Genomic DNA, 15056 nt, shown 5'->3' on the forward strand with positions numbered 1-15056 from the left:
TGCCTTTACTCAGAGACGCGCTTGTGACTCTGCTGATTATTTTGTTGGCTGCGGCTGCTTCCTGCCTTAGTGCCAAACAACAGCCTAAGCGGGAAGTGAGTCTGGCTGCATTTGTCTGACAATCACACAAACAAACCTGGAGCAGGAGAAGCTGGGCTGGCCTCTCCGGTATGGAGATCACAAATTCCAGGTGTTTCGTCCGGCTGAATCCACTGAAGCTCAACGTGGGCCGAAGCAGGCGCACCACGGCTTCGTAATCTCCGGCCTCATACAGGCGCTGGATCTCCTCCAAGGACTGGCATCTCTCCAGGGACTTGAGGTTCTTCTCGATCTGAAAGAGTCACACACAAATTGCAAGCAGCAATTCCCCTTTGTGCTGCCTGCGAACAACAAAGCTTGCTACAAGACACAAGAGACTTCGAAATGGAAAAGGCAACAACCAACCACGGCTGCGGGCAGGAGCTCAATTTAAGGCCATTAGCAATTCCATGTCATCTTTTTACACCAATGCCACAGTCCCTTAAAACCAGAACCACAAATTCCAGATATTTTAATCAAGCATTTATTCAGATTCGGGTATGCAAAGCTTTCTTATACAAAATTTAAGCGACTGGCCACCTAGCCCAGCACTGCCTACGCTGACAGGCAGAAGATGTTTCCCACAATCACCCAAGACTCTTTACCTGGGAGGTGCTGAAGGGGTGTGTGTGTCGAATCTGGGACCGTATACGGACAAAGCACATGCTCTACCACAGAGTTCTGGCTGGTCCTGGATTTTTATCTGGCATTGGCAACAAACTCAAGAACTGCTGCGAGTTCATCCTCATGACTGAGGCAAGTCCAGCCAGGCTCTTACAGTGACCAAGAAATTCCCTTCACCAGCCAGTGTTACCTCTTCCAAAGAAACCACAGAGTCCACATGGAGATTTGGCAATCTGATCACAATGCTCTCCTCGTTGCCAGCTTTGGCTTGCACTGCAGCAGAGCTCTGGAGCATCTCCGTGCAGACGTCATAGTTCTCCAAAGCCTGCTCCATGTCGCCCTGGGGAAGCAACCAGAGTCTTCTTCAACCATCGCTTGCCAACAGTCCCTTTAAGCTACTACTCCAACCGGCACCTCCCACAAACCTCACATTCTAAGTTGCTTTTTGCAAGATGTTTTGTTCACAGCTTTCCCCCTCACTCTACCTTCGTGACCAGACTTTCATTATCCCTACAGAAGAGCTGGGTACCTAATGCCCAGCTGCCCAGACCAAAAGCCAGGATTCAGTATCAAAGCAGGGACTCAGGAGCTTCAGACGCCCCAACCAAAATCGAAATGCAAGCCAGAATACAAACCTGCAGGGCCAGAAACCGCGCTTTCAGCCAATACACCCGAACCACAAATTCCAGCCACCCCTCCTCAAAAAGGTCTCGCTGGGAAGATGCAAACGAAAGCTGCAGCAGATCCCCCAAGAAGTGGCTGCCAGGGAAATCAGGGCCAAACTTGCCGTTCACAGAGCTGGCCGCAGGGCCATTCCGGGGAGACACTGAAAGATTTATTTCACATCTTAGCAACAAGTTCCACAAGCCAAGCCAGAAGGCAAATCCATCATGGTTATATATTTGAATGTGAACATCAGATGCAGGGGAGAACCCTCAAAAGATGTGCACCAGAGAAGTCAGCAGGTACCCATTCAGAAAACACACCAAAGAAGAATTTGCTTCTCTTTTGCAAGCCAGGGGGTTGCAATATGAATAAGCCAACCCCCATGAACACAGGAAGTGGCCCTGTGCCCCCCCCCTACTATGGTCCAGGTCCATCTGCCCTGACGGGCTCTCTCAACCTCACTTCAGTGCCAGAAACTGAATTTGGGAACTTCTGCATGTGAACTAGGAGACCTGTTGGCAGTGCAGCCTCAACGTTCACACACATCTTTCCGGGGTGGGGTGGGGTGGGGTGGGGGAAGGGACCAGATCACACCAGACAGATTTGACCGGGCATCTCCCGCACGATGCAGCTCCCTGGAGGCCTTTCCTACCTCCCAGCCCTCAACTCACCCATTGAGCTCTTCCCTTTGGTCAGCAGCCACTGGTCAAGCTGCAGCTCCATGCAGGACAGGCTCATCAGCATCATGTCCTACAGCAAAGACACGAGGGCGGCAGACAGAGAAGAGAGTGTTAGGGAAGCCTCGGCGTGAGTGGGTGGGAGTGGAAGGATCTCTGCCATTTGCACCAGGGCTGGCTCCAGGCATGCAGGGGCCCTTGGGCATCAGCTTGCCCTGGCCCCCCGGTGGGTGGTTGTGCGTGCACGCGCATATGCGTGTGCCCCCCCTGTGCCCCCCACCTTGTCTAGTCTTTACCATTGCCCTTAATGAAGATGGCGGCTGCAGTTTCCCTAAGGGGAATGAAGCCTCCGCTGCCATCTTTGTTGATGGCGCGTGCAGATCTCTGCCATCAACTAAGATGGCGACAGCGGCTTCAGTACCTCAGGGAAGCTGCGGCCGCCATCTTCATTAACGCCAATGCTAAAAAGTCAGCTAACAGGAAAATGGGGGCGTCGGGGGGTGCGGATCGTGGAAGGGGAGCAGAGGGCCCTCAGGGGCTCCTGTAGCTCCGGGGCCCTCGGGCGAGTGCCCAACCTGGTCGCCCTTTAGAACCGGCCCTGATTTGCGCTTCCAACTGAAAAACCATTCCTATGCGAGGAAACAGTGCCGACTACAGTACTTGTGAAGGATCAGAAACAGAGAAACTCCTTTTCAGCAGCAGAAAGACATTTTGTTGCCGACAAACAGAAAAGGCAGCAGGAAGGGACTGGTGAATAACAGAGTTGGCTGTGAAATCATGGCGCACTGCCTCACTGTTAAAACCTTAAAAGAAAAGCTCGGTCCTAAATATAAAGGGGAAAGAATGCAGCCATTATTTGCCACCTCGCTTGATCTTATAGGCTGTTTGTGGAGGGATTTGCTCACAGCAAACCATGACGATACAATCCCGGAGCTGGTGGAAGTCTCAGGACAGATTTCCAACAGGAAAGGCGTACAGATGGCATAAGTATCAGCCACCAGGGGGCGGGGGCTAGCAGCCCGAAGGGGGTGCCTGGCATTGTCCCCTCTTCTCTTTCTCCTCCTGGTCAGTCAGTCAGGCAGTCATAAAGCATGTGAGGGAAGCAGAAGGCCTCAGCTTCAAATGGTGGTATCTCCAGTTAAAACCAGTCTCCGGCACCAGGGCTAGGAAAGGCTCTTCTCATCCCAAGACACCCCCCTGGCAAAACTCAGACTGAACACCCGATGCTCAACCACCCACAGCTAAAAACACGTCATCTCCGCCACCATTTTGTCTGGCCACAGCCACCCTCCCATTAGCACAATGGGAGACAATGGGAAGGCCTGTCCAGCCTCCTACCCAAGGGATGGGGGGGGTGGAGTCAGGGCTCCTCAGCTCAAGCACTCACACCCTCTGACCAGCCTCCCAAAACTTCAGCCACGTTGCACTACGCTGTGAGTGGCAGGAGATGTGCACTGGCCTCCCTCCTGCACCTCCCACTCCATCAGGTTGCAGCAGAGACAGGAAGCGGAGCTGCTCCACAGAAGAGGCCACAGCTGCGCCAGGCTTCTCCTCTCCCAGAACAGTCTCTGTCCCAGCCGGTCAGTATCAGAACGGGTGCCTGGGCTTGCTTTCTTCCTCCACCCCCTCTCTATTCCCTTGTCCTGTTTGTACTGAGTGCATGAGAGCCTTTGTGGCTGAAGAGGGGGTATAAAGGAGCAACACAGAAACACAGGCGCGTTCCAGGGATCGTAACCCGTGCACAGTCACACCTCCAGCCAATCAGTAACACAAGCTCTGTGTTACTGCTTCACAAGTTGAAACCAAAGTGCTTCAGCCACGCTGCGATGCCCCTCAGAGGACTCATCCGCGGAGGAAGAGGAATGGCAGACTGCAGACCCAGGAGAGGGGACAAGCAGGGAGACAGCCCAGGACCCTTCGTCAGACCAGGGCAAGCCCCTGAGGGACCCCATCAGAGACAGGAAGTGACCAGGAGGCAGTCCCTTCCCCAGCAGAGAGAAAACACCAACAAGTGTTGCAGCAACGAAGGCAATTGGTGCGATTAAGGAGCAGGAGAGTTTGCAAGAACACACGCTGATTGGAAGCACTTGGGCCAGCAGGCAGAGTACAAAAGGCTGGAAGGAAAGGGAGACTCCTTGCTGCAGACATTACTCCAGCTCTCCTGTTAAACCCGTGCCTTGAACCCTGCCCTGCCTGATCAGATCTCTTGGCTACTGGACATTTGGACTCCCTTCAGGACTTCTCTGCCTCCTCCTTCGGCGCTTCCCAAATGGTAAAACACGCTGGCTGGCCCCCTGGTTCCTCCTGCCTGGCAGATTTACAGTCTGGCCTTATCTGTTAATTAGCTGCATGCTTCTGTGAATCCCCGCGTTTGACACACGCGTGGCCGAGCACAAAGGAGCAAAGCTGTGTTCCTTACGCGGATGTGCTGGTTGCGGCAGTCCCTCAGCAAGGGGTTGGGCAGGCTACTGCTGTGCTTCCTCCAGCTGTTGTAGAGGCTCAACACCACCTCAGACAAGCCCGGTGGCCATTTCACGAGGAACTTCAGGCTGATCGCTTTCAGATACCTCATCATCAGCTCAAGGATGCCCCCGTTGTTCAGGTTAGCCAAGAGGAAGTTGTGAACATCCTGCTTCTCTGGAAGAAAAAACCAGCACAATGTGCATGGAAGGACGCAACCGTTGCCCCCAACCTCCAGACAATGAGGTATGAAGCAAACATTCTGTGACATCAGAGCAGCCACCCAATCTCTGCCAGAGGCTTTACCACAAAATCTTCTTACAGCATCTGCAACCCATGCAGAAACGGGACTGATCAAAGAAATATTTAATCAAATGTAACTGAAATTCTTTTAGGGGGTCACTCCACAGACACAGAGAAGGCAGAGGAAGTTCCTACCAGACTCCATGCATATTGTTGAGTCACACAGCGTGCGATGTGAGCCCACATGGTGGAAATCCTCCTCCTTGGCCTCAGATGGGACCTCATAGCTGCTGAAAGGGCCATCGTCTTCTTCTGGATCAAGTTTCCTCAGGCTACAGGGAAAGCAAAACAAGGAAAGAGCAAAGCATTCGTGCTGTGGCCCCCACCAACTCCTCGCACTGCAGACATGCATCTAAAGACATTCACCTATGGCAGTCTCCACAGCAAGTGGGCAAGCAACCTGCGATGCTCAGAAGCTAGATTGATTTTAACCCCACAGGTCAAGGTGGCGTGAAAGACTAGCACCTGGCAATACTGCCTACCATGTTACAGATTTGTGTGAGATCATCAGAGGAAGCCATGGCCTGTAGAGGGAGGGAGGGAGGGAGACCTAAAGCTGCAGCCACAGGGTCACCATGGGAGACTGCACAGAGCTCCTTCCCTCCCTCTCTCCTGCGTGGGAAGGCTACCAGAGGTGGGCTGCCCGCCCGCCCGCCGCCCTGGGTGTGTTTCGCAGCTCTTCTGCACTTCTTCAGAAGCAGCGCAAAAAGTTGCTACTCAACAAGAGGTTGCCGCACCGTGATGGAAGAAATTTCACCAGCAGCTCCTGGAAATCAACCTTCTCTTCCTTTTTACACTTGGTGTTCCGCACACGAGCCGATCGCCTCTTTGCCGTCTCACCACTGTCTTCAGCAACCTTCTTACGCTTCACCCCTTTCTTTGATTTGTCACCCACAGAGGCATCGCCTAAGAAAGGCAGAGAATTCCCATGCGTCAAAATCTCTGCTCCACCATTAACGAGCCAGGTGGACTGGGGCAGCCCAGAAAACCCCCTCCTCCCCCAAACTGGCTGCTGCACCAAGTGCCACCCTGTAGCATAACTGCAGCAGCAACCACATAAGAAAAGCTTCCTGGATCAGGCCAAGGGGGCCCCTCTAGTCCTGCCTCCTGTTCTCTCAGTGGCCAACCAGATGTCTCACTGGGAAGCCGGCAAGCAGGACCTGAGCTGAAGAGCACTCTCCCCTCCTGTGGTTTCCAGCAACTGATACTCAGAAGCATCCCGCCTCCTACGGTGGAGGCAGAGCAGAGCAGAGTCATCATGGCTAATAGCCACGGATAATCTTATCCTCCATGTATTTGTCTACCCTCTTTGAAAGCCATCCAAAATGGTAGCCATCACTGCCTCCTGTGCTTCCCCCCACCTCAGCCCCAGACAAGCTTTCTCCAAAAGCCCTGAGGAGAAGAGCTCCCTGCCTCAGATAGCACTTGTTGCATTACGAGGCTCATCCCCCTGGGAGCGGGTCTGTGGCTGTCGCTTCCCCCTTACAGGCTTCTCTTTGCACCTTGGATGGCATAAGCCAATCTGTTATAAGCGTCCTCACACTCACCCACCCCATTTTACAGCAAAAGACCAGACTAGATGGCTACTTCTACACTTTCATAGATCACTCTGTGAAGACTGGAACACAGTGATTCAGAACACCCCTTGGCATTTCCCACAGGGCGGGGCGGGGCGGTGGGACAGAAACATCCCAAGGAATATATTCATGTAATGCATCTGACATACATCTTCCTCACCTGCAGGTATTACTGATTCCAGAATATTTGGACTGGGAAAGTTGGGTGTCACTGGTGTGTATATTACGAGTGGCTCAGTCACAGGCACCAGGGGGTTGGTACTGACAGGGCTGGGCTGGATAACACTGATGGGGGCGGAAGTTGCAAGGGCATCCAAGTGCTGATCCAGATCTTGGTACTCCAACAGGTCAATTCTCTTGCCCAGGCTGGGCCGAGGCAGCTCACAAGTTGTCAGATGTTGATACATGGCCAATAAACTCTCCCCAAGACACTTCCACCTGCAAGATGATGACCATGCACAAGCTCAGCTCTTCCCCAGGGGCGCCAGTGCACAACGTCCTCCTGTCTGTGCAATTAAGCCCCATAATACAAGACTAGGAGGACGTTTAGAAGCAAAGCAGGCATTTCCCACATGGTGCCAAGACCCAACTGGTCACAAAGAATGATTAAGGAAGCCTGACTTTGGCATGTTGCAGGTATTGTTGCTACAATCCAGGCTAGGACTGGTGGACCCTGACACTATCGCCAAGAACCCTGGGGATACCACCATTGTTGTAGCTCTGTTGTGGACTTTTTGGAACAGTTCTGGGCTGGATTTGGCGGCTGTAGCATCATCACGGTGGTGGTGTACTCCCCCTCCCCCCGAATGTTTGGTGTCTAAGATTGAAGCGTAAGATACCAGGAGCCACAAAAATGATAGAACAACAACATTTAGAGACAGCTTAAACTGAGCAGGACCAATTTGTTAAACAAAATAACAACAATGTAAGAACATTTCTACTGCTGCAGCTGCTTTATCCGGAAGGCTGTTAACTTGCTGCCCTGAAGCAAAAGCTTGTCTAGTAGGAAGCCAAGCAAGGGAAGAAGAAACTGCAACCAGCTCTTCACTTCAAAGCTGGCCATGTAATAAAAATCAGCTCCTGGGACCTGCAGGCCCGTGAACTGGCACAACGCACATCTTGCTGTGCCTTCTGGGAGTGAGAAAGCAGGGGCCCCCAGTGGGAAAAACTGTGGACACAGCTGAGCTGGAAGATCCTGATACAGCAAGAATTTTGATGATGCCAAAATTCATTCAAAAACCTTTGCTTTGAGAGAAACAGCAGTACATCCCACCCTTTTAGCAAAGACTAGAGCTGTTCATGCTCCGTTGAGACATACGTGAAAAGAGGAATTGGCTGGACAAGCTTCAGATCTGGCTCACTTTTCCGCGCCAACAGAGCCTGTCTTTTCCTGCGCAACTCCAGAGCTTCCTCAAGGATTGTTCTGGTCTCAGACGGACTCACACTGACATCATGGATTGACAAGTCTCTGGGGAAAAAATGAAGGGAAAGAAGCTATTTTATCATTTCACAGCTAGGCAAATTCCTTTAAGACAGCAAAAATAAAAATTATACTGCAGAAAGTAAAATACCTTAATTATGCAGACATGCCATCAAGAGCAACTCTGGAAGCTGCATATCAATAACATGATGCCTACAAAACTCAATTTCAGATATGGGAGAAGTAGCTTTAAGCCACAAGCAATGCACAGAGCCATCCTGGGGTACTAGCACAGAGGCTGCATGGCCTCACTTGGAAATGGGAACTTTTGCCATTACTCTCTTGCTGGTGTGAGACATCTGTATGAACGCTCTTGCCTTTAATTTCAAAAGCCACACCTGGTTCACTCTTGAATGCTGCTTGCAACAGACTTGTTTGTAAGATTCCAGAAGACAGGGAACCGTGCAATGCTATGTATGGAGACTTCCATCTTAGGGCAATAATTTGGACCAAATGGCCCTGCAATTCTAGGCGTTTTTATTTTCTTATTAAGAGTGCACAAGAGTGCAATATTCTGATGATAGAAAACAGGATAATCGAATGAACAGTGCCCTTGAAAAATGGAACAAAGAAATGCATGTTTATGTATTTGGCTCTTTCAGGCATTTGGCTTCTAAATACATAGGCCAAGATGCAGGAGCCACACAGCTAGTCCTGTCTGCCCAACAGGGCTCTTTTTTTTTTTGAAGACAAACAGCCCTCTAAGATGCACAGCATGCCTCTTTTGATGCAAAGGGAAAATTTCAAAAGCAATTTGATACTGTATGGAAGTTTGCCATTCAAGGGAATTGTCCCCAAATCCCACTTGCTTAGAGCACTTGTCTGAACTCTGGGCATTTGGAGATGTGCCTCTTGCCCATAGCAATAGGGTTACCTTCCATGAAACACGTTTAGGATACCGGTTAAATTAACAACAGCCAATCCATTCACTAGCATTGATCCCTAATAGCCAATGAAGAAGCCCTTGCTAGAACAAATTTGCTTTTACCAAACACACATTATCTGCTAAAACATCTACAGTGCAATCCTACGCCTGTCTCCTCAGAGGTAACACCCCCTCCCCCAAAGTTCAATAGGTCTTACTCCCAGGTAAGCATGTGTAGGGTTTCACCCTTTAACTAGCACCCAATATATTACTGAACTTAAATAGGACAAAAGTACATTTACAAGAGACATTTAGTAGAAATGTAATCCTCTACAAAGCGAAATATGCAGGATAAGCTGTGCCAAAGCTGCTTGAAAGCCACTCCAAAAACAGACCCACAGTGGCCTTTCTGAATGTGCCCCACTGGGCAATTCCAATGAGATCAGTCTAGAGGACCTTCTGGAGGGAAGAAATTCACCCTTTAAGGAACATCCTTAGCGAGTCCTTCCTGAGGCACGGCTGCTCCTCAAAGATCTTCTCCTTAATGACTAGCCCTTTGCTGTACCGGCAATCTCTCTCCAGGGCTTTGCAGATGAAATACAAGCAGGCTGAGGACAGAGACAGAAGCAGAAGCCACTTGTTAATTTGTCCTCATTTATTTTCTCCTAGTTCTTCACATAAACCACAACAGAAAGTCAGATGTGTCCAAACAAAACATTCTGATAAAACGGTGATGTCTGGGCTTTCGGGATTTTTTCCTACTGCCCTGAGATCCAATGTAACATGTCTGACTCATATTTTGTAAACAAAACTCAAGAGACTGCCATTTAATTTTACATGCTATATAAATACCTCAGAAGTTTTTCCAATAGCCAAAAGTACTGAACTAACTTATTAATTTTTTTTGAAAAAACAAAACAATAAAGCACAATGAATATGGCGGTTTAAATTTACATTCAAACATGCTTCCAAGTTTTTACTTGAAGATTTTTTTTAAAAAAATGCTTGTAAATATTTTCAGACATGACAAGTCAATAGCACACAGTTCCATTTTATTGAATGCATTCATGTGCCACGGACGGTAAGCCATATATCACGCCTGACTGCGCATGACCCAATCGTGTCCACTTTGCTCCTCCTCCCCATGAATGCATGGAAGGCAAAAGCCATGACCTGTGGCTTAGAGCTAGGGCCGAGCAAGAGGCTATATAGCTTGTTCCACTCCAAACAAACCACCATCAGTAAGCCAAAAACAAACCTTTTCTGTAGAGGCATCCACTTTGTGAAATGCCCAGGCAAGCAAGATCTGTGCTTTTAGACAGTCTCTTCAGAGGCTGAGGACATGTGGCCAAGTGGCTTCTTGTCTCATTATGTTGATGCTGTTTCCTTTATGATCAACGCGTAATGAATGATTTTCCTTTACTGGTTAGTTATTTTTTGGCTTGCTGTGTTCACTGTTATTCTATTACTACTATTGTAAGAACTGTTATTTGGTTATGTGCTTACATCTTTTTATATATTGTATGATATTTAATTTGTAAACTGACTAAGATTCTCTCCCTTTTTTAAAGGCAGGGTTAAAAGCTTTTTAAAGATAAAATATAAACAGTAATGGGCATTTCCCCCCAAATATGGCACAAGTAGGAAATGACTAAATTACTTGTATCTTATTTGGAAAAAACCCAGTTTGCTATCAGGCTAATTTTATCTGCCTGACACCCCAAAAACAAGATCTGGCCTGGCTTTTGAGCAACACTCTGATCTAATGCACCCCAAGACAGCAACTCCAGCAGTTGCCTGGACCAACTGATGCAGTAAGCTTTATTTTGAAAAATGATGCAAAAAGAACATGACTTACTTGTGTAGTCACTGAGTGTGTAGAGAACAGTAATGAGATTATCTAAACAAGGCCAATGATCCGGATTACATGCGAGTCCTTCTTCAAAAGCGTGCCGCGCCAGAGGCAGACGCATAAGCCTCAGGGCCACGTGACCAATTTTATACCACAGGTTGACGTCAGTCGAGTCCAGCATTACAGCCTGAAAAACCACAATACACAACACTCCTGACACACACAAGTGTAAGTTGCACCTGCAATGGAACCTGGAAGTTGCAATAATGGTTTGGGGTTACAAGGCTCTAGGGAGGAGCACCCCCTCCTGTTTCCTGTGTGCCAAGATCTCCTAGCATTGGTGCTGCGGTGGGATAATTTCTCCATCAGAGCTCTGAGCTGAGCAGAGAGGTGTAAACTTCTTTCCTCATCTAGCACTGCAATGGGGATAAACACTGTTTGTCTGTGTGAGAGATGAGGAAAGGCTGCTGTGTGTGAATGAGGATCTGTTGTGTGCTTGCCTTTGTGTGTGTACGTATATCTAATTTTAATTGCACACACACAGCCCCTGGAGGGCTGGCCAATATTGAATGCAACCCTTCCGCCTAAAAAGGTTAGCCCTCCTCTCTAGTTTTAAGTAAAGGTTTTTTTAAATGCTTGTGGTTGTTATCATTTTCTTGTTTAATAATAATAATAATAAAATTTTATTTATGAGTCGCCTATCTGGCTGAATTAATGGTCACTCTAGGCGACATACATTTACATAGTAAAATACAATAAAAACCAGTGAAAACCAAAACAGTAATTAATATACCTGAGCTCTTATGGGAAGAAGGGTGGGACAGAAATTTAATAAATTAATAGCACAAGGTCTCTCAGCAGATTTTTGTTTCTGCCAAGTATGTTGAATGTCTTTTTAAATCAATAATTTGTTAAGATTTTTGAGCCTTTATACCAACAGAAGAAATGAAGAAGAATTATAACTAATATTTAGGTTTTGAAAAGCAGCTCTCTCATTTGTTTGGGGTGCTACATAAGTTATCAGGAAGAAACATATCAGGTATGTTTTAAGTTGGATTCCTACATTGTGCAGGAGTTTGGAATCGATGCCCTTATAATAATAATAATAATAAATTTTATTTGTTAGTCGCCTATCTGTTTGACTGAATGAACACTCTAGGCGACTTACATAACATTTCAAAATACAATATAAAAACAACATATTCATCAATCTATCTAACATCACAAAAACAGCAATTAATACATATAAAAAGCTACTCCACCCCAATATTCTTATAGGCCTGTCTGAATAGCCAGGTCTTTAAGGCTCGGCGAAAACTCAACAGGGAGGAGGCATGTCGGAGATCATAGGGGAGAGAATTCCAGAGGGTGGGGGCCACCACCGAAAACGCTCTCTCTCTGGTCCGCACCAGCCTAGCTGTTTTGACTGGTGGGACCGAGAGAAAATCCTGCGTGGCTGATCTTGTAAGGCGGCCTATTTGGTGATACTGGAGGCGGTCCTTCAGATAAACTGGACCGGAACTGTATAGGGTTTTAAAGGTCAACACCAACACCTTGAATTGGGCTCGGTAAGCCACTGGTAACCAGTGTAGATCTAACAACACCGGAGTGATGTGATCCCGGCGGCAGCTATGCTTAATCAAGCGCGCCGCCGCATTCTGTACCAGTTGTAGCTTCCGGACCGTTTTCAAGGGTAACCCCACACAGAGCGCATTGCAATAGTCCCTTTTCAACTCTACTATTCTATGATTATATGAAAAGAAGCTTCTAATAACTGAATTGTGTTTCAAATGCGATATCTGGATGATACTTAATCTTGGATCTGCTCTGTTCTCCTCGAAAGAGAAAATCTGTAATCGCATTGTTTGCATTGGCACTGAAAGAGAAACACTGAGAGTGCTGATGAGGAGCAGATCTGTGACTGGTTCTTTTACCGGGAATGAAAGTAGCAACGCTGCATTTCTGTAGTAATGATCTGTTATAACTACTTTCTTGGTTTGTATATTTTTAGTGATGTTCAATTTATTTTGGTTATACACTGTGGGGTACGCTGCCTTGAGCACCTTCCAAGGCAGGTAGGTCTCTATATATCCTAAATAAATAAAAAAAATGTATAGTATAACAACAGCACCAAGGCAAGGTAGGAGGACACCGTGGCAGCGTTCTGGCCTAGCCACCACGAGCCTCTCTGCTGCTGCATTAAATGCACGCAGGAACAAAATGCCTGCCTGAGCAAGTGTGAAGAAGGGCCACCTGTACCTCTAGGTAGAACTCCATGGCTGTTTCAAAGTGATCTCGCTGTGCTGCAAGCTGAGCCAGGTTTTTGTAAGTCGAATATTTTAGCATCAAGCCTGGATGTTTTAATCCCTCTCTTTCATCACCAGATGGAATTGCCTGAAAATTGCAAATGAGAGAAAAAGTTTTGAGATAAAGCCTTCATTAATAATGAAGAGTGGTTGAAAACCTATCAGATGGTAGTGTGTGTCATTGCAGAGTGCCTGAGTGAATTCAAAAAGCAAAGCAGATTCTGTTGCAAGCCATGACCACTAGCAAATGGCCCACAAACCCACTACCACAAATGCCAGCAGGGAATTGGGGGGGGGGAGTAGGAAGGTTTTCTTCCCTTTTATGAAGCCTCAGTGAGTTGCTCTACCAACTCACTCTGGAAATGGAAATCTATCACCCAACTGCTGAAATCTCCCAAGAGGGTGAGTGGCAACCATTCCAGGTTTGGACACAGGGAAAAGGGTCACGTAGGGAAGGGAACACAGCTCAGCAGTAGAGCGGATGCTTTGCATGCAGAACGTGCCAGGCTCAGTAAAAAGGGATCTCAGAGAGCAGCTACTGAGGAAAGACCCTTCTCTGCCTGAGACCCCCCGGAGAGCCTCTGATGGTCAGAGGAGACAGGACTGCACGGGACAGACACAGACCCTGACCTGGCACAAGGGAACTTCCTCTGCAAACAAAGCCAGTAGTGGCTTTACAATGAAACAGAATACAAAGAGTCTTCCCTCTAAATCCTTACAAAAATGAATGCTTTGAGGAGTGCAACAATATTGTCATATGATAAACATATGAATGCTCCAGGTCTTGACCAATCCTGACACCAACTGAGCTTTAAAATGCCCACAAAAGTCAAGTGTGCCCTTCACAAAGGGATACTCCGAAGGGTGCCCCTTCATGTAGCTCAGCAGCTTCCTCCCCTTGGCATGCTATTAGTGGCTCACGACATGACAGCTTGAGCGTGGCATTGCACGTGGCATTGCATGTCTTTGTGGCCCTGCAACATCCACCCTCCCTGAGCCACAGCTCAAGAACAGAGCTGAGGAGGCATCCTAAGGGATGTGCTTGAGGCTGCCTGATACTGGGTTTAACAGAGGGAGTAGACTGATACGGCACCCACCACACAGAAGAAGGAAAGCTTTGCCCACATGGATCTCATTTCACTGACCTCTCGCAGGAGGCGAGTTTCAAGTAGTCCATGGTAAGCTTTGGCAGATTCTTCAAAGCGGTCATGCTTCTGAAGGTCCAGAGCTTTATGATACAAGGCAAATGCTTCTGCTTCCTGGAGATCAAAAGCGACACTCTAATTAAATGGATTTCTCAATGGGGAAGTAAACACCACCTCAAGGCTTACAACAAATGACAAAACTACTTTACTCTTAATTTTATGTCCATCAGATTACATTTAACAACAGAAAAACAGAGAGAAGACCACAGAAGTTGCAGCCTAAGCAAAAGCTTCTAATCTCCTCACAACTGTATGAGAGGAAAAGGAGAAACAGAAGGTGAGAGTCTGAGGCACAGCAGGAAGCCATGTAGTCCTGATGTCCAAACAGGCCCACAGAGTCTACATTCCCAGAAGGATTCAAGCAGTTTAGGGCTACACAAATCAGAACTGGGCTTGGCTTACTTGTGCCTCTTTTGTCTGTGTTTTGTGGCTTTTAAAGGTCCCTTCATGGTCATCTTCGACAGTGGAACTGGCATTCAGTGCTGCAATCCTGATCTAGAAGCAAGACAAAAAAAGCAGCAAGTACACACTGATAAATTTATTGTAATAGGCGGACTCTGTCTTATCGCCAGAATCTTATCAGTTTCCCCCACAAAACACCCATTAACATGCAGCAGGAAAAAAATAACAGATAACAATAAACATCACACAAGGAAGGGAACCAAAGGAAAATACAGTTGTCTTGCCAAGGAATTGTGAAGACATTTGGATTAGTCATGAATTACTCTAAGTGTCTAAACATACAGCAACATCTGACAAAGAGTACAATGAAGGTAGATTCCCACACAAATCCAAGCCAGATATATGTACTGGAAGCAGCATCCAGCTTTCTCTTTCTCTTGAGAACTGCCACCTCAACTTTCTCTAAATAAGCAAAAAGCTAACAGCTACTTTACCATCTTTGGAGAGACTCAAGTGTTGTCATTTGCTACCTCTGCAGGCTCACTTCACTCACGAATCTAT

General features: G+C 47.5%; 1 protein-coding gene across 7 annotated transcripts in view; it reads right to left on the minus strand.

The window, feature by feature from the left end:
- CABIN1 (calcineurin binding protein 1) overlaps positions 1 to 15056 on the minus strand; it is a 74488-nt gene that overhangs the window by 56500 nt on the left and 2932 nt on the right. For 6 of the 7 annotated variants that reach the window (XM_061602958.1, XM_061602953.1, XM_061602954.1 and 3 more), the window contains exons 2-16: positions 14990 to 15052; positions 14496 to 14588; positions 14034 to 14147; positions 12842 to 12976; positions 10589 to 10769; positions 9209 to 9338; positions 7704 to 7853; positions 6546 to 6823; positions 5546 to 5714; positions 4944 to 5080; positions 4465 to 4682; positions 2040 to 2118; positions 1338 to 1528; positions 893 to 1042; positions 137 to 331 (exon numbers count right to left, since the gene is read on the minus strand). In XM_061602958.1, coding sequence (XP_061458942.1) covers positions 137 to 331; positions 893 to 1042; positions 1338 to 1528; positions 2040 to 2118; positions 4465 to 4682; positions 4944 to 5080; positions 5546 to 5714; positions 6546 to 6823; positions 7704 to 7853; positions 9209 to 9338; positions 10589 to 10769; positions 12842 to 12976; positions 14034 to 14147; positions 14496 to 14588; positions 14990 to 14992 — 2223 coding nt within the window. In that variant the 5' untranslated portion in view covers positions 14993 to 15052. The remainder of the gene's footprint in view (positions 1 to 136; positions 332 to 892; positions 1043 to 1337; positions 1529 to 2039; positions 2119 to 4464; positions 4683 to 4943; positions 5081 to 5545; positions 5715 to 6545; positions 6824 to 7703; positions 7854 to 9208; positions 9339 to 10588; positions 10770 to 12841; positions 12977 to 14033; positions 14148 to 14495; positions 14589 to 14989; positions 15053 to 15056) is intronic. The other variant, XM_061602959.1, reaches the window with a different exon arrangement.

Source organism: Rhineura floridana, chromosome 19, assembly GCF_030035675.1.
Source record: "Rhineura floridana isolate rRhiFlo1 chromosome 19, rRhiFlo1.hap2, whole genome shotgun sequence".
NCBI classification, from domain to species: domain Eukaryota; kingdom Metazoa; phylum Chordata; class Lepidosauria; order Squamata; family Rhineuridae; genus Rhineura; species Rhineura floridana.